At 54.2% G+C, this 16,874-nt stretch overlaps 1 protein-coding gene and 1 long non-coding RNA gene across 10 annotated transcripts in view; one reads left to right on the plus strand and one right to left on the minus strand.

The window, feature by feature from the left end:
- Window positions 1–16,874, plus strand: part of LOC134735618 (uncharacterized) — a 290,658-nt gene that overhangs the window by 160,667 nt on the left and 113,117 nt on the right. The gene's annotated exons all lie outside the window — the stretch shown is intronic.
- Window positions 1,413–16,367, minus strand: THEMIS2 (thymocyte selection associated family member 2). 9 transcript variants are annotated; one of them, XM_063631438.1, is made up of 7 exons: window positions 16,186–16,367; window positions 12,159–12,299; window positions 7,778–8,188; window positions 5,002–6,074; window positions 4,317–4,424; window positions 2,642–2,786; window positions 1,413–2,228 (listed from the first exon to the last, which is right to left on the minus strand). In XM_063631438.1, the coding sequence occupies exons 1-7, from the start codon at window positions 16,277–16,279 to the stop codon at window positions 2,173–2,175; spliced, it is 2,028 nt and encodes a 675-aa protein (XP_063487508.1). In that variant the 5' UTR covers window positions 16,280–16,367; the 3' UTR covers window positions 1,413–2,172. The 9 variants fall into 9 exon arrangements, with proteins under 9 accessions (XP_063487508.1, XP_063487507.1, XP_055117275.1 ...); XM_063631437.1 differs by having other exon boundaries at window positions 1,413–2,304; XM_055261300.2 differs by lacking the exon at window positions 4,317–4,424 and having other exon boundaries at window positions 5,002–5,532; window positions 5,920–6,074; window positions 16,186–16,308.

Here is a 16,874-nt window from a genome sequence, read left to right on the forward strand (position 1 = left end):
TCCCGAGTAGCTGGGACTACAGGCGCATGCCATCATGCCCAGCTAATTTTTGTATTTCTAGTAGATACAGGGTTTCACCATGTTGGCCAGGATGGTCTTGATCTCCTGACCTCACGATCCGCCCGCCTTGGCCCCCCAAAGTGCTGAGATTACAGGCGTGAGCCACTGCACCTGGCCTCCTCAGCCCGTTTATAGGAACTGGAAGCCCTCTTTTACCCCTGCTTTTGTGGCTTTATTACTCATCTTGCTCAATTTTGTGCCAAGAGTAAATGCAAATGTGGAAGAGTAAAAACTTGGCATTTGTGCATCACCGTAGCCCCCGGGGATTCTGTGCCAAGGAGGAACTTTCTGTCTGACTTTCTTGCCCGTTGCTTCTCCCTACAGTACTCCCTTCCTCAGGGTCCTCCTTTGCAGCGCAGGTTGACTTCTCTAGAGAAGGGCATGGGAGCTGATGGGCAGATGAGGGTGGGATGTCAGATCCTGGTGGCTGGCCCAGCAGCCTGTAGGAGCCACTCAGTAGTCACCTGGAGAACTCCATGCTGGAGTACGGAGGCCTGGAGGCTAGAAAGTGCAGCAAGTCCAGGCAGCCCAGGGAGATGTTACGCAAAGGAAGGACACACCCAGGGGCGATGCCTAGAAACCAGGAAGTGGGCATCTCACCCTCTAGGCTCCCATCTCAGCTGGAGTCTTAGATCATCTCTTTGTCCATTTCCTGTCTTTGCTGTCCGTGACTGCATCAGTCTATAAACCAAAGTCCCACCACTTAGAGGAAATGTGGGCTGTGGTCTTGTCTCACTGAACAGGCCTTGACTGCCTCTGAAAACTGGGTTAGTCTCTGCACGGACAAAGGCTTGTATTATCTCCACTAAAGACAGGGAGGCTCGCCAACCAGTCAGCATACTCTATCTGCACAGTCTAGGGATATGGTATATTTTTAACACTGGGATGTATTCCGTGACTAGGAAACGTGGAGGGATGGAAAGAGTATCGGCTTTGGAGGCAGAATGGCTACACGATCTTGCTCAATAATGACACGTTTGTTGAATGTTTACTATGTGCTAGGCACTGCACTAAATGGTTTACAAAGATTATCTCATTTGATCCTTAAAACAGTCAGTCTTCTGAGGTAGTAACTATAGTTTCATTTGACATGTCAAAAAACTGAAACTTAGGTTAAAATAACTTGCTCATAGCCCTGGCTGGTAGGTAGCAAGCTGGGATCCTAACCCAGTCTCATACTTTCCAAGTCCTCACCCTTAACTGCAACTTGTCAGCATCCTAAGGTACTTGACCATGCAGCCTGTTCCCTAATCTTTCAAATCAGGCATTCTGGAAAGTTGAGGACTTGGATATGGTTTGTGAGTGCCTGGCACGCAGTCAGAACTTAATAAATGATACCGTTCTCCTTCATATAGAAGCTCTGGTGTCATTTTTATTCTATGGTTTTAAAATGAAATAATCTTGGATAGTCACTTACAATTTTGACGACTTTAACCACCTGATGAAACCTGCCAGTTTTCTGTAGCCTCAGGTCTCCATAAGGGTCTTCTTAAATTGGCTCCTCTCATTTCACCACCAGCTCTTGGGGCCCAAGGTCCTAAGGTTGTGCTCTTGAAGCCAAGTTCCCACATTAATCCATACAACCCCTGTTTACCACATGCAGATCTATCAGGCTAGGTGCTACAGAAATGAGGAAGACAGTCCAGGCCTCCCGGGGGCTTAGAGCTTGGGGATGAGAGTGGGGGTGGCAGACGTTAACAAAATCTCCCATGCAGTGTGATCAGGATGGAATCCCTTTTACTAAGAGGCATTGGCACTGCGCTGCTATCACCAAGGTTGATGGCCTCGGATTCCCCTCTGCACCCACCGGTGGGACAGCTGGGGTTGCAGGATTGAGAGGAACCCTGCCAGCTGCTCTGCATCCCAAGGCTCTGAGGCTGAGGGAGTCACGTGCGAGATGTTAGGTCCAAACCAGCCCACCCCAAGTAGCAAGAATCTAGAACCTGAAGGAAGCTGGTGCAGTGTCCATCAAATCAGTTTCCACAAAGCTACTCCCCGTCTGCAGCTCCATTTCTGTGAGACCTTGCCCGAGGTCTTTTAGAGGCTTAAAACAGTTGGCTGGCGTCGGATTCACTGAGAAGCAGCAGTTAGGAAGTGTGGTTCCTCCAGCACTCAGATGGTTTTCTGAAATTGCTCAAGTATTTCTTCATAATCATGTTCATCATCATCTGCGAAAGAGTCCGAGTCAGTGAGGATCTTCAGCATTAGGCAAGTTCCTTCCCTTGTGTAGGGCAGTTTCCTCATCTGCACAGGGAAAGAGTTGGCCTGGATGCTCTACGGTCTTTGCTAGCCTAGAAACCACAATTTGTTCTGTCTCAACACTTTGCAACCCTTTCATTTTCCTGTGTGCTGCAGGGAGGGTAGTATGTTGGGGACTGAACTCATTTTCCTTGCCAAAGCCCTAGAGCCCATGGGAAAGACAGTAGGGACCTTTCTACCTGAGCCCACCCCAGAGGCCTGTCCATCAAACTGGGACCATAGAAGGGTCTGTCCCTGGACAGGGTCATCAGAGGCAAAGGAAGCAGCAAGGCAGGGAGGGGAGACACAGGGACAAGGGTGAGCAGCGCCCACAGGGACTCACCTAGATCCTGCCTTTGGGGCTTAGCGGGCCTGTGGGCAGGAATCTTGCTGTACATACTGGAGTCATCCTTGGTGAACCCTGGCAAGGTCTTTGCCTTGGATTTGGGCAGCAGAGCGTGTTGCTGCAATCCTAAGACTTGAGAAGACTTTGGGAGAAAAAGCAGAAATCATCAGGGTCTCAAGAAATGGGGAAGCAGAGTCCATGAAAAACGGTCATTCACGTTAAGTGTCACTTCCTCTGCTTCTCTCTCTACTTCCTTTTCAGGCTATGGCCTCTCAAGACCCCTGGTGTTTTCGCTACACGCATGTGGAATATTCTCTGGCAAGGGAGAAAGGGATCAGGGTAGAAAATGAGGATGGGGTTGGGGGCTGGAGACAGGGTGTTCCTGGGACTCTCCACTTAGCAATTCGGCCAATGTCCTTTAATTCTCTTGCTGAAGGGGAAAAAAGCAAAGTGGGGATACCGTAAGAAAGCAGCGACAAAGCCTCGGGACGGCGCCTGAGCTGAGGCGGCCCAGAAGGAAGAGGACTTCCACTGCGCTCCCCCATGTGCCAGATGCTACATGACATCTGCGCTTTAATCCTCAAGTCACCCTCTGAGTGGTTTCAATTCCCAGTTTATGTAGGAGAGGAAGTGTGCCTTGTCAAAGGTCACACGGGGACCCAGAGCCACGCCTGGGACCTGTAAGGGCAGAGGTCTTGGCGCCTCACCACGCTTTACAGAGTGTGAGGCACAGCTCGCCGATCAGCACCAAGATTCCAACGCACAGAGGGGAAAAGTTGTGGTTCCAGGGCGACAGCAGTGACTGGGCCCAGAGTCCCTCCAGCAGGAGCCAAGACACGGGCTAAGGTCTGTCGGTTCTGGAAAGTACCCTTTTCGGCACTGGCACAAAGCCTGTGTTTCGGATGTTTCAGTCCAGCCATTGTCAGGAAATGACTTGCCATGCTCACCCCACAGATAAAAGCCCCTCCTGGGGCTGAGACCGCTCAGGAGTCATCTTGTCATGTCCACTGCCACCTGCTGCCTACCACACATGATTAAATACGAGTCACCCAAGATCCCAAAACGAGCTGGGGATAGTAAAGGACTTTCGATCTGTCTCATCCCCTCCCGTTCTCAGCAGACCACAGTAGTTAGAAGCTCAGGCTGTGTGTTCAGACCCAATTGCAAGCCCTGGCCCTGCCACTTGGCTGTGTGATCTCAGGTCAACTATTGGACCTCTCTGTGCCTCTCACCTTCTCAACTGTGAAGCAGGACACCGGTGTGTAACTAAGCCCTGTGGGAATTGGTTGGGACAAAGCATATCAGGGGCCTGCCACAGAGTAAGCAGGTCACAGAAAGCAGCTGCAGAGGATATCACAGGTCTACTGGTGAGAAAAAGGACGCTCGGAGGAGTACCCAGCACAGGCAGAGTAAGTGAACTGGAACGTAAACTTAGTCTTTCTGACCCCATGCCTGGCTCTTTCCCGCTCATCTGTGATTCTGTTTGGCCCCGTTTAGCAGGTCCTCTCTGGCCTTGGAGCAGGTAAGGTCCTTGCCTCCACAGAACTCTTTTCAGCCAGAGACTCAGGTAGGCTCACTAAAAACAACGTGTCCTGAGCTACGTAGAGTGTGCAGTGGGAGTACAGAAGAGGAGGCAGCACCACCGCTGCTGAGGGAGAAATCTGAGTCCCACCTTGCCTGTGAGCCTGACGGAGGAAGAACACTGCTGGCAGAAGGCCCGGGTGTGGGGCTCTGAAGCAGGAGTCCCGGCGCCATGAGGGAGCTGCAGGCACTTCTCTCGCTGGAGCGTGGACAGCAGAGTAAGTGGAGGAAGATGGGTCGGGGAGGTGCAACAAGTCAGCTTATAAAGGACCCTGGATGCCATGTTAAGGGGTTTGCATCATCCCACGATGACGGGCAGCCACAGAAGGTTCCAGAAGATGGAGCCGAGGCCCATCAATGACTAACAAAGGAGTTAGGAGGCCTTTCTGACAGCTGTAAGAGCCTGCTGAAGCAGTTCAGGGGAAAAATGATGAGGCTCGAGCTAGGGAGTGAAGGCAGCAGTAGTGGAGAGAGGAACGCACCATGAACTTGGAGTTGGACTGTCCGTGGCCAAGTTCCGTCCTCCCACTTACTAACAGGGACCCTGGGTGAGTCTCAGCGTCTCCAAGTCCTCGTTTTCTCAATCATAAGATACTGATAATCATGCCAACCTCAGGATTAATTGTGAGGTGGAATGAGAATAATGGGTGCAAAGTGTGCAAGTTTATAAACTACAAGTTTACACAGTTGCAAGAGAAACATGACAGACAGACGTGACAAAGAAGCAGTGATCCCAATAGGTGACCTCTCCCTGCCCTCTGGGATTATACTGGTACCTTGACGCCTCCCTCGCTGCTGTGTCTCCTCTGCCCGCTGAGGCCCTGACTTTTAGGGGGCCTGGGTGGGGGGGCTTGGATCTCACAGGCTGGTGACTTCCGAAGACGATAATAGAAGGTGTCTGTCAGCTCCTCCACTGTGGCTCTGGGGAGAGACCCCTCTGGCCAGTCTGGCTGCCCCTTGGCCTCCACGACAGTCAGGTCCAGCCACCGGGGAGGGATCTCAAAGCACATCCCAGGCTCAGAGTCCAGGCTCACCACCAAGAATGGCTCTGTGATCTTCTCCTCCAGCCGCAGGCCCAGGAAGGAGGTCAGAGGGTCAGTGGGGTGGCTGGTGTCCTTGGCCACCACCTTGACCTCACAAGGCAGTGAAAACTGGGCAGTCAGATCCGCCAGGCTGTAGCGCCGGCTGTCACTCATCTCCTCCACGAAACTGCCAGGGAAGTGGAGGGGCAGCAGGACCCGCTCTGAGCTCTCTGCCTCCTCTTCATACTCTTCCTCCTCATCCTCCCCAGCCTGGTCACTCAGCCGCTGACAAACCAAGACATCCACGTCACTGCCCTGGGCTCCATGGGCCTGGCCAGGCCCCAGCACCTCCAGCCGGTCACCCACAGCCAGGGACGTGAACTCCGGATTCTCCTCCCTGTCGCCCTCACAGTCCTTAGTGGCCACCACCCGGAGTGGCCGGCCTGGCTGGAAAGCACCTAGGAGGTCATAGGCCGTGGGGAACTCCCTTGGCCGCCGCCGCAGCTTGCCTTGGTAGGCCCCTGACACCAGGAAGTGCCTGGGCACCTTGCGGCCCTTGCTTGAGGCCAGGACCCGCCAGGGTGGTGAGGCTAGGCCATAGATGCAAAGCCTCTGGCCTTTCTGCAAGGAGCCCACCCACGGGCTGAGGAAGATGGGGCGGCCCTCAGGAACCTCCAGGATCTCCATGGACAGGGGGAAAGGGCCTTCCCGGGCCAGGACCTCACTCAGCAGCAGCGGTTTGATGAAGTGGACGTGCCGGGAGGAGGCGGTGACGTCCTCCACGTCGACCTCCAGGGTAGAAGGGATCTTGACGATGGTCCTGCGCACTGTGGAGAGGGGTGGCTCAGTGGCACTGCATGCCACCCCAGGAGCGGCCCCCACCCCAGGCATAGAGCATTGGCTGGGCCAGCTGGCCTCCCTTCTGCTGCCTTCTTTTCTTTTTTTTTTTTTTTTTTTTTGAGATGGAGTTTCACTCGAGATGGAGTGCCCCTTAGCCTCCCGAGTAGCTGGGATTACAGGCGCCCGCCACCATGCCCAGGTAATTTTTGTAGTTTTAGTAGAGATGGGGTTTCACCATGTTGGCCAGGCCGGTCTTGAACTCCTGTCCTCAGGTGATCCTCCCACCTTGGCCTCTCAGAGTGCTGGGATTACAGGCGTGAGCCACCACGCCCGGCCCCTGCTGCCATCTTTTTTTTCCAATCAGAATCTTCCAATTTACACTACGCCACGTTCCCACACATGCTTTCCCTTCAACCTTTTTTTTCTTTTTTTTGAGACGGAGTCTCGCTCTTGTCGCTCAGGCTGGAGTGCAGTGGTGCGATCTCGGCTCACTGCAAGCTCTACCCCCCGGGTTCACGCCATTCTCCTGCCTCAGCCTCCCGAGTAGCTGGGACTACAGGTGCCCGCCACCATGCCCGGCTAATGTTTTTGTATTTTTAGTAGAGACGGGGTTTCACCATATTAGCCAGGATAGTCTCGATCTCCTGACCTCGTGGTCCGCCTGCCTCGGCCTCCCAAAGTTCTAGGATTACAGGCGTGAGCCACTGTGCCTGGCCCCAATCTTCTTAAAAACATTATTTTTATTTTTTTTTCCTCCAAGTTTTAAGAAAAAATAAAAATAAATTTTAAAATTATTATTTTTAGGCTGTGCTCGGTAGCTCACGCCTGTAATCCCAGCACTTTGGGAGGCCGAGGTGGGCAGATCACCTGAGGTCAGGAGTTCCAGACCAGCCTGGCCAATATGGCGAAACCCTGTCTCTACTAAATATACAAAAAAATTATCTGGGCATGGTGGCAGGTGCCTATAATTCCAACTACTAGGGAGGCTGAGGCAAGAGAATCGCTTGAACCCGGGAGATGGAGGTTGCAGTGAGCTGATATCAACCACTGTACTCCAGCCTGGGTGACAGAGCAAGACTCTGCTTCAAAAAAAAAAGAGAGGTGAGGTCTCGCCCTGTTGCCCATGCTGGAGTGCAAGGGTGTGATCATAGCTCACTACAACCTTGAACTCCTGGGCTCAAGCGATCCTCCTGCCTCAGCCTCTGGAGTAGCTGCTACTACAAGCACTATGCCTAGTTAATTTTTTAAAAAAATTTTTGGGCCGGGCGCGGTGGTTCACGCTTGTAATCCCAGCACTTTGGGAGGCCGAGGCGGGCGGATCACGAGGTCAGGAGATCGAGACCACGGTGAAACCCCGTCTCTGCTAAAAATACAAAAAATTAGCCGGGCGTGGTGGCGGGCGCCTGTAGCCCCAGCTACTCGGAGAGGCTGAGGCAGGAGAATGGCGTGAACCCGGGAGGCGGAGCTTGCAGTGAGCCGAGATTGCGCCACTGCACTCCAGCCTGGGCGGCAGAGCGAGACTCCGTCTCAAAAAAAAAAAGAATAACTTCAGTGTAATACAGAGGGAGCAACCTGAAGTTCCAGCTGATCCTCAGGGGTGGGGTGGGGGTGTCTCCCATCAGAGCAGCTCCCAGGGGCACCCCTCTTTCTCTCTCCCAGCAGCCCTCGTCCCCCTGCCCAGGCAACTCACTGTGCATGATGGCTTGGATCTCATACTGGGGCCGCAGGATCAGGGAATGCCAGGGCAGGGTCGGGCAGGTGAGGACGAGGTCTTTCAGGGCTGGATCCTGTAGGACCTGGAGCAGAGTTCGAGGGGCACTAGGCTCCCATTTCCAGAAGGGCCCCTTCTGGGATAGGGGCAGGTGCAGGATGACCTGCTGACCCTCCATGCTCAGGACACAGCGGGCACAGCAGATCCCGAGGTGCATCACCACAGCCTCAAGCATGAGGAGCTGGTCCTCAGCCACCACCCTGCCCTCTGTGACAATCCTGTGGGTCGACATGAAGCAAGTGGGCAGCTGCTTGGAGCTCTGAGTTGTGGCAGAGACCAGCTCCTCCAGGGTTTCGTAGCTCTGTGGGGTGTTGAGGGGGGTGAAGTAGCCTGTGGGGGACAGCAGAGAGCAGGCAGGTCACTGTGCGGTGTCAGGGTGGGGCAGGCCTTTGCCAGGTCCAGACCCCAGTCTGGCCCTGCACATGACCCAGCCAGAATCCCCCAGGGACAGGTGTCAACGAGGGATTTGCATCTGGACATCTGGGCTGCAGGGCTGAGGGACACAGGGCAGAAAGTGGCAGTGCATGAAGGGAGAGGGAGAGACAGGAAGTAGGAACCGAGAGAGACTTGTCATCAGAGACACAGAGAATGGAAGAGGGACACATTCCCTGACAGACACACTAGACTTCCACACTCTCCAAGCTCCTGACCCTACCTGCCTCTAACTGCCATCTTAGCCTTTCCTCCAGATGCCTCTGCACAGCTCCGATCCCACCCATCCACAACCTACTGTCCCTGTCTCCCAAACTAACATCCCAGGAGCTGCTGGCCAGAGCCACCTCAGACCACCCACTTTACCCCTGCATCCTGGCTGCCAATACTGACTGCCCACCTGCCCCCGCACCCCCTCCCTCCAGCCCCCACCCGTTCCGCCACCAGCTGACCTGAATACCTCGCTTCCAGACTGATACCGCTTTTGGGAAGAAGGCTTTTCCTGCCCCAAACCCACAACCTGACGCTAATCAAGGAAACACCGCACAAGCTGGGACTGAGGGATATTCTACATAAGTACTGGTCTAGATGCTTCAAAATGTCAACGTCAAGACAAAGGCAGAGGAACTGTTCCAGTCTGAAGGAGAATGAAGAAACAGGACAACTGAATATGATGTGTGATCTAGGACTGGACTCTGGATTGGGTGGAAAAACTGCTATAAAGCATATTATGAGGATATTTGCTGGAATTCAAATATAGACTGTGGATTAGGCAGTAGTACTGTACCAAGATTAAGTTTCCTGAATTTGATCACTGAACCATGTGAATGAACGTCCTTGTTTTGGGGAGATACTATAATATTTAGGGGTAATATATAGATGCAAAAGGGAATATGTCTGCAATTTACTCTCAAATGGTTCAGAAAAAACATATCCATATATACACATAAGTAATACATTCACGTGTGTGTGTATGTGTGGAGAGAGAGAGAAACATGTAACAAATGTTTAACACTTGATGGGGGAAAAAAAAAGGAAACCTGAGGCCGTTTTTGGCCAGGCACACTGGCTCACGCCTATAATCCCAACACTTTGGGAGGCTGAGGCAGGAGAATTGCTTGAACCCAGGAGCTCCAGACCAGCTTGTGCAATATAATGAAACCTCATCTCTACAAAAGATTTAAAAATTGGCCAGGCACATTGGCTCACACCAGTAATCCCAGCACTTGGGAGGCTGAGGCAGGCGGATCACGTGAGCTCAGGAGTTGGAGACCACCCTAGGCAATATGGTGAAACTCTGTCTCTACCAAAAATACAAAAAAAAATGCCAGGCATGGTGGCTCACGCCTGTAATCCCAGCACTTTGGGAGGCCGAGGCGGGTGGATCACCAGGTCAGGAGATCGAGACCATCCTGGCCAATATGGTGAAACCCTGTCTCTAAAAATACAAAAAAATTAGCCGGGTGTGGTGGTGCATGCCTGTAATCCCAGCTACTTGGGAGGCTGAGGCAGGAGAATTGCTTGAACCCAGAAGGTGGAGGTTGCAATGGGCCGAGATCGCTCCACTGCACTCTAGCCTGGGTGACAGAGTGAGACTCTGTCTCAAAAAACAAAACAAAACAAAAAAACACACACACAAACAACAACAACAACAAAACTAGCTGGGCATGGTGGCACAGGCCTGTAGTCCCAGCTACTTGGGAGGCTGAGGCAGGAGGATTGCTTGAGCCCAGGCGATGGAGGTTGCAGTGAGCTGAGATCATGCCACTGCACTCCAGCCTGGGCAACAGAGCAAGACTCTGTCTCAAAAAATAAAAATAAAAATAAAAAATTGGCTGAGTGTGGTGGCCCACACCTGAAATCCCAGCTACTCAGGAAGCTAAGGTGGGAGGATCATTTGAGCCAGGGAGGCAGAGGTTTCAGTGAGCCGTGATTGCACCACTGCACTCCAGCCTAGGTGACAGAGCAAGACTCTGTCTCAAAAAAAAAAAAAAAAAAAAAAAAAATGAATGAATCTGGATAAAGGATGTACAGGAGTTTTAGCAAATTCTAGTTCTGTAAGTTTCAAATTATTTCAAAAGAAAAAGAAAAAATTCGAAATATAAAATACATCACTTCCATATTAAAAACTGTCATTGGGGCCGGACGTGGTGGCTCACGCATGTAATCCCAACACTTTGGGAGGCCGAGGCAGGAGGATCACATGAACCCAGGAGTTTGAGACCAGGCTGGAGAACATAGCAAGATCCTGTCTCTACTAAAAACAAGAAACAAAAAACCCTCATTGGCTCCTCAGTGCCTTGGAAATAAAGAACAAACAGTATCAGCACAGCACATAGCCCCCAGGTGGTGTGGCTCCTGTGGCTGCCCACACAACTTGCCCCTAACCTGGAAGCCACACTCTCCCACCTCTGGCAGGCAGTCACATAACAGCCAGTCCTCAGAGTGTGCCTGCTTAGTACCAGGTGCCCCCTCAAACTTTTTTTTTTTTTTTTGAGAGACAGAGTCTCTATTGCCCAGGCTGCAACCTCCACCTCCGAGGTTCAAGTGATTCTCGTGCCTCAGCCTCCCCAATAGCTGGGATTACAGGTGCCCCCCACCATGCCTAGCTAATTTTTGTATCTTTAGCAGAGACGGGGTTTCACTATGTTGGCTGGGCTGGTCTTGAACTCCTGACCTCAGGTGACCCACCCGCCTCAGCCTCCCAAAGAGCTGGGATCACAGGCATGAGCCACCAGCCACTGCACCCAGCCTGTCCCAGGCCCCCTTCTAAGTGCTGTATACATATCAGCTCATTTCATCCTCATATCAAGCCGAATCGCCCTCATTACAGAAGAGGAAACTGAGGCCCAGGGAGGTCCCAGAGAGGCCTAGAGAGGAACTTGCCTAGCTTGCCCAAGGCCACTGGGATTCAATTCCAGGCCACTGGCTTCAGGCCACTGGCCCACCACACTCCATGCCTCTTAAAATAATTGAGCTGTGGCCGGATGCGGTGGCTCACGCCTGTAATCCCAGCACTTTGGGAGACACAGGCAGGCAGATCACGAGGACAGGAGATCGAGACCATCCTGGCTAACACGGTGAAACTTCGTCTCTACTAAAAATACAAAAAAAATTAGCCAGGCGTGGTGGCGGGCGCCTGTAGTCCCAGCTACTGGGGAGGCTGAGGCAGGAGAATGGCGTGAACCCGGGAGGCGGAGCTTGCAGTGAGCCCAGATCGTGCCACTGCACTCCAGCTTGGGTGACAGAGCGAGACTCCGTCTCAAAAAAGTAAAAATAAAAAATAATAATAATAATTGAGCTCCTTGGGGTTTCCTGAGCACCAAATGTGCACACGCTACTCCCTGTGGCTGGGATGTTCAGATGCACCTCCTCCAGGAAGCCCTCACGGACCCTGAGGCAGGTTACTCTTGCTCAGAGCCCTCTCTAAAGCTTACGCCTCCTTTTACTGTTGCCCTCCTCTCACTGTCATCCCGGAAGCTCCCCGCTGGAGAGGGCGGCACCTGGTTCATCCTGAGCCCCACACCCACAGCCCCCCACACAGAGCCTGGCACACATGGGTGTCTGCAGATGTTTGGGGACTGAATGTGTGAGTGAACACAGAGACAGGCACCTGGACAGGGCTTGGAACAGGGACAGGTGTGACCAGAGACCGAGAGGGCGAGGGCGCAACCTCTCTGAGTCCAGGGCATTGCAGACCCTCCGAGGACATCTCCACCCTCGAGGGTGGGTTGTGGTGAATGTGAGGGCCTCGGGAGCAAACCCCAAGCGGAGGGAGTGACTGCTGCATGTGGCAAGCCCGCGAGCAGCCTGCGGGTGTGCCAGGAGAGTGCCAGGACACATGGGGAGGCAGAGGTGCCCACCTTACCCTGGAAGTTGGGGGCGAGCTCCATGGTCTGGCTGGTCTTCGGGTTCTCACAGACCACCTTCTGGAGGCGGACCTGGGTGACCTTGATCAGGTCCCCCGTGGAGAGGCAGCACTCATTCCCAGAGATCTCATAGACAGAGCCTGTGGAGAGAAGGACTCCATTTCCCCACTGGACAAGGGCCAAGTGCTGGGCAGCCTGTGCCCTGGTGCCCAACAAGCTCTGCTCTGCCACGGCTTTGCACATGGTGCCTGCTGCCTGGCATGCCCTGCTCTGTCGTTCCTGCCTCATGCCCACAGGTTCAGTCATCCTCAGCTGTCCTTGCCCCTCCTGGCATCAGTGCACCCCACTGTGGCACACTTCTCTGGCCTTTTTCACATCCCCGTGCCTCCTCCACTGAGTTCACAGGCAGGGCTGATCCATCTCAACATCACTGCAGCCAGCACAGGGCTTGGCCTCTGAGTATGTGTTAAGTCCACAAATCAGTAAATTATCCAGTGAATCACCCTCTCTGAGCCTGATTTTGTAGCTGTACACTAAGGGAATCAGGTACAGCTACAAAATCAGGCTCCAAGAGGGGTCAGCGGCTCCCTGGAGATCTCCCGGAGCCAGGGCCGGTACCCAGCCCTCCTAGCACCCTGGAAAATAGAGGAGCACTGACAGAATGAGGCCCAGTGGGCAAAGTTCTGCTTTCCTGGTTTAAAGTGTGTGAGGGTCGGCCATGGTGGCTCATGCCTGCAATCCCAGCACTTTGGGAGGCCGAGGTGGGCGGATCACGAGGTCAGGAGATCGAGACCATCCTGGCTAACACAGTGAAACCTCGTCTCTACTAAAAATACAAAAAAAATTAGCCGGGCGTGGTGGCGGGCGCCCGTAGTCCCAGCTACTTAGGAGGCTGAGGCAGGAGAATGGCATGAACTCGGGAGGCAGAGCTTGCCATCAGCCGGGATCACACCACTGCACTCCAGCCTGGGCAACGGACCAAGACTCCGTCTCAAAAAAAATAAATAAAAATAAATAAATAAATAAAATGAAATAAAGTGTGCAAGTGGTGTCAAGAACACAGAAGGTGCTCAATAAAGATCTCTCCTGCACACACGAGTGCACAGTCTCTCCATCCAGCTAATGGAGGACAACAGACTGACTACATGGCAGGACCTTGAGGCCACCTGAACCCAGCCCCACCCACAGGGCAGCCCCAACATCAGCCCTGAGAAACGGATGAAAACCTCCCCACGTACCCCCAGGAAAATGCCCACCAGTCATAAACCACAGTCTGTTTACAATGTCAGAGCATGGGCCTTCCAGACAGGTGAGAACAGCAGCTGTGGTGCTACAGATACCCGGCACTGTGCCAAGGGCTACCGAGGCGTCACTGCATTTAAGACCCATGACTGCTCTTGCGGAGACAGGCAGTTTCAATTTCCTAAATAATGAAACAGCTGGCCAGGAATGGCGGCCCATGCCTGTAATCCCAGCACTTTGGGAGGCCAAGGCAGGAGGATCACCTGAGATCAGGAGTTCGAGATCAGCCTGGCCAACATGGTGAAACCCTGTCTCTACTAAAAATACAAAAATTAGCCCAGCATGGAGGTTGGAGTCTGTAATCCCAGCTACTCGGGAGGCTGAGGCAGGAGAATTGCTTGAACCCAGGAGGTGGAGGTTGCAGTGAGCTGAAATCAGGCTACTGCACTCCAGCCTGCGTGACAGAGGGCGACTCCATCTCAAAAAAAGAAAAAAGAAAACAGCCTCTCAGGGGCTGAGTAGGTTGTACATGATGATCAGGTAATAGGAGGCAGAACTGGAAGTTATGGCTGGGTGCAGTGGCTCACGCTTGTAATCCCAACACTTTGGGAGGCTAAAGTGGGAGGACTGCTTGAGGACGGGAATTCAAGACAAGCCTGGGCAACACAGACCTCGTCCTTTTTTTTTGAGACAGAGTCTCACTGTCGCCCAGACTGAAGTGCAGTGGTGCAATCATAGCTCACTGCAACCTCAACCTCCCAGGCTCAAGCAGTCCTCCCACCTCAGCCTCCTGAGTAGTTGAGACTACAAGCATGCACCATCACACCCGGCTAATTTTTTTATTTTGTGTAGAGACACGGTCTCAGTATGTTACCCAGGTTGGTCTTGAACCCCTGAGCTCAAGTGATCCTCCTGCCTCAGCCTCCCAAAGTGCTGGGATTACAGGCATGAGCCACCACACCCTGCAATTTTTAATTTTAAAATTTTTTGTAGACATGATGTCTCACCATGTTGCCAGGGCTGATCTCGAACTCGTAGGCTCAAGCAATCTTCCCATCTCAGCGTCCCAAAGTGTTGAGATTATAGGCATGAGCCAGCACACACAACCTATGTCCTATTAAACAAAAAACAGGGCCTGGTGTGGTGGCTCATGCCTGTAATCCCAACACTTTGGGAGGCCGAGGCAGGCAGATCACTTGAATCCAGGGGTTTGAGACCGGCCTGGGCAACATGACAAAATCCCATCTTTACAAAAAATATAAAAATTAGCTGGACGTTGTCCTGGTGCGTGCCTGTGGTCCCAGCCTCTCAGGAAGCTGAGGTGGGAGGATCACTTGAGCCCAGGAGGTCGAGGCTGCAGTGAGCTGTATGGTGTCACTGCACTCCAGCCTGGGCAACAGGGCCAGACTCTGTCTCAAAAAAAAAAAAAAAAAAAAACCTAGGTTGAACCCAGGGTGTTTGCCTCCAGAGCCAGTGCTCCTAACCATGCAGCCAGCCCCTTCCGAGTGCCCTGCTAGACGCCTGCCCCTATTGGCATGGCCATCTGTCCTCCGCACTCAGCCCATCCACACACCCACACCCTGTCAGGGCCTTCTCTAGTCACCATCACTCTGACTTCCACCATTTCCACCACCTCGCGTCAGGCAGGATGAGGAAACAGGTGTTGTAATACCAGCAGGCAAAGGGTGCTGGGAGGACAGAGACGCTTGGTCCTGGGCTGGGGGAAGAGCAAACAGATCCCAGGTGCCTGCCTGCAGAAAGCCCCTGGAGGTAGAGTCAGAATTTGAACCCAGATCTGCCAGATTCCCAAGCAGACCTGGAGAGACCCACTGCGGGACCCTTCACGCGGGACCTCCTTGGTCTAGGACCCCACTTGGGACCCCAAACACTCTGCTGGAAGCTGCTGCGACAGAGCGTTTTCCTGCAGCCAGGGAACAGGATGGGGCAGGGCCCTCAAGCCTCAGTTCGCCCTCTAAGGAAGGAACCCGCACCCCCACACAGCATCTCTCTCCTCCACCTCCATCTCCCCTACTCGGTGGCCCACGGGTCCTCCTTCCCCCCAGAGCAGCACTGGCCACCCATCCACTGTGCTGTCCTCCCCTGCCCTCCACTCTCTGTTAGTCCCTCACCTCTTGCTCCTTCAGGCAATGACTAGTGACTGTGCGCCTGCTGTGTGCCCATCCCTGTGAACCAGGCCGCTGCGGGCAGGCGGCAGATGTACGGGGGCGTGCAAGGAGCAGAGAGCCGGGAAGCCTTCCGGGAGGAAGCGCCATTTAAGCTGGGAACTGAAGAGCTGATCAAATCAAGTACTGCCCATGGTCAAACAGAGGGCCAAGGTGGACGCAGGGACTGAAGGAAGGCAGTGTAGAGGGGGGCCAGGGGGAGGAGTGGGAGGACACCGACGGGAAGACTGACCCTGCACTTCAGAATCAAGACGCAGCCACGACCACCAGCGGCCTAATGCTGCGTCCCGGCGCGGTCGGAGCTCCGTCCCATGCGCACCGCCGGCCACCTAGGAGTGGCCCGGCTGCATTCACCTCCCGCGCCTCAACCCACTGACTTTTTATCACTACCCTGCGGGGCAGGTCAGCGGTCCCCATTCCACGAAAGCAAAAGCCGAGGTCCAGAGAGGTTGAGTGCGGACCCAAATCACACAGCTTGGCCAGTGGCAGCGTCGGGATTTGAACCCGGGGGCAGTTTCCCCGGATTGCTAATGTCTTCTCGGGGTCTCTGCCCCCGCCCCACACCAAGGGAGTGCTCGGAGGGGTTCCAGCCCCCGCTCACCCTCGAAGTAGACCCCCGAGCAGACCCGCAGCACGCGCGGGAGGGAGGCGGGGTCCAAGGCGCGCACGAAGTCCTGCAGCGGCACCGGCTCCATGCTGCCCGCGGCTCTCTGGGCGCAGACTGAGGGGCGGGCGGGCGGTCCCGGGAGCCCTGCAGCCCCGCCCCGCCGAAGCCCCGCCCCGCAAACCGAAGCCCCGCCCCGTCACTGCCCTGCCCCGCCGATGCCCCGCCCCGCCCCGCACGCCGAGGCCGCCCCGCCAGCCCGCGGGAGCCCTGCAGCCCCGCCCCGCCGAAGCCCCGCCCCCGCCCCCTGCAGTACCCCATGGGGGAGGGGCGATGGTGAAGATGAAGAAGTTCCAGACGCCCCCTCAGCAGTGCTCCCAGTTAGAAAAAGGCGACACGGCCCGACTTGTTCTGCGTCTCATAGGAGGGACATGCCTCTGCCCTTTGGGTTTGAGGAGGGAGATGTAGCGTCAGGGCTCCCGAATGTCCCTCCAGGACACTCCGTGGTCCTCTGTCGGAACCTCCTGGTGAAGGGGGTCTCATTACCTCTCCAGAACTCACATACGCTTTCGATAATTATTGCCTACGTTGACCTCGAACACCTGGACTCAAGTGATCCTCCCACCTCCGCCTCCCAAAGTGCTGGGATCACAGGTGTGATCCACCTGTGAGCCACCACGCCAGGC

The sequence above is a fragment of the Symphalangus syndactylus genome, chromosome 22, assembly GCF_028878055.3.
Source record: "Symphalangus syndactylus isolate Jambi chromosome 22, NHGRI_mSymSyn1-v2.1_pri, whole genome shotgun sequence".
Taxonomy (NCBI): Eukaryota; Metazoa; Chordata; class Mammalia; order Primates; family Hylobatidae; genus Symphalangus; species Symphalangus syndactylus.

Bases quoted from the DNA above. Each gene is read 5' to 3' on its own strand.
- THEMIS2 (XM_063631437.1), bottom strand. From the start codon at position 16,279: ATGGAGCCGGTGCCGCTGCAGGACTTCGTGCGCGCCTTGGACCCCGCC. The intron at 12,300-16,185 runs GTGAGCGGGGGC...TTCTCTCCACAG, and splicing joins CTCGGGGGTCTACTTCGAGG to GCTCTGTCTATGAGATCTCT. The intron at 2,305-2,641 runs GTGAGTCCCTGT...TTCCCTGTGCAG, and splicing joins GCCCCAAAGGCAGGATCTAG to ATGAGGAAACTGCCCTACAC.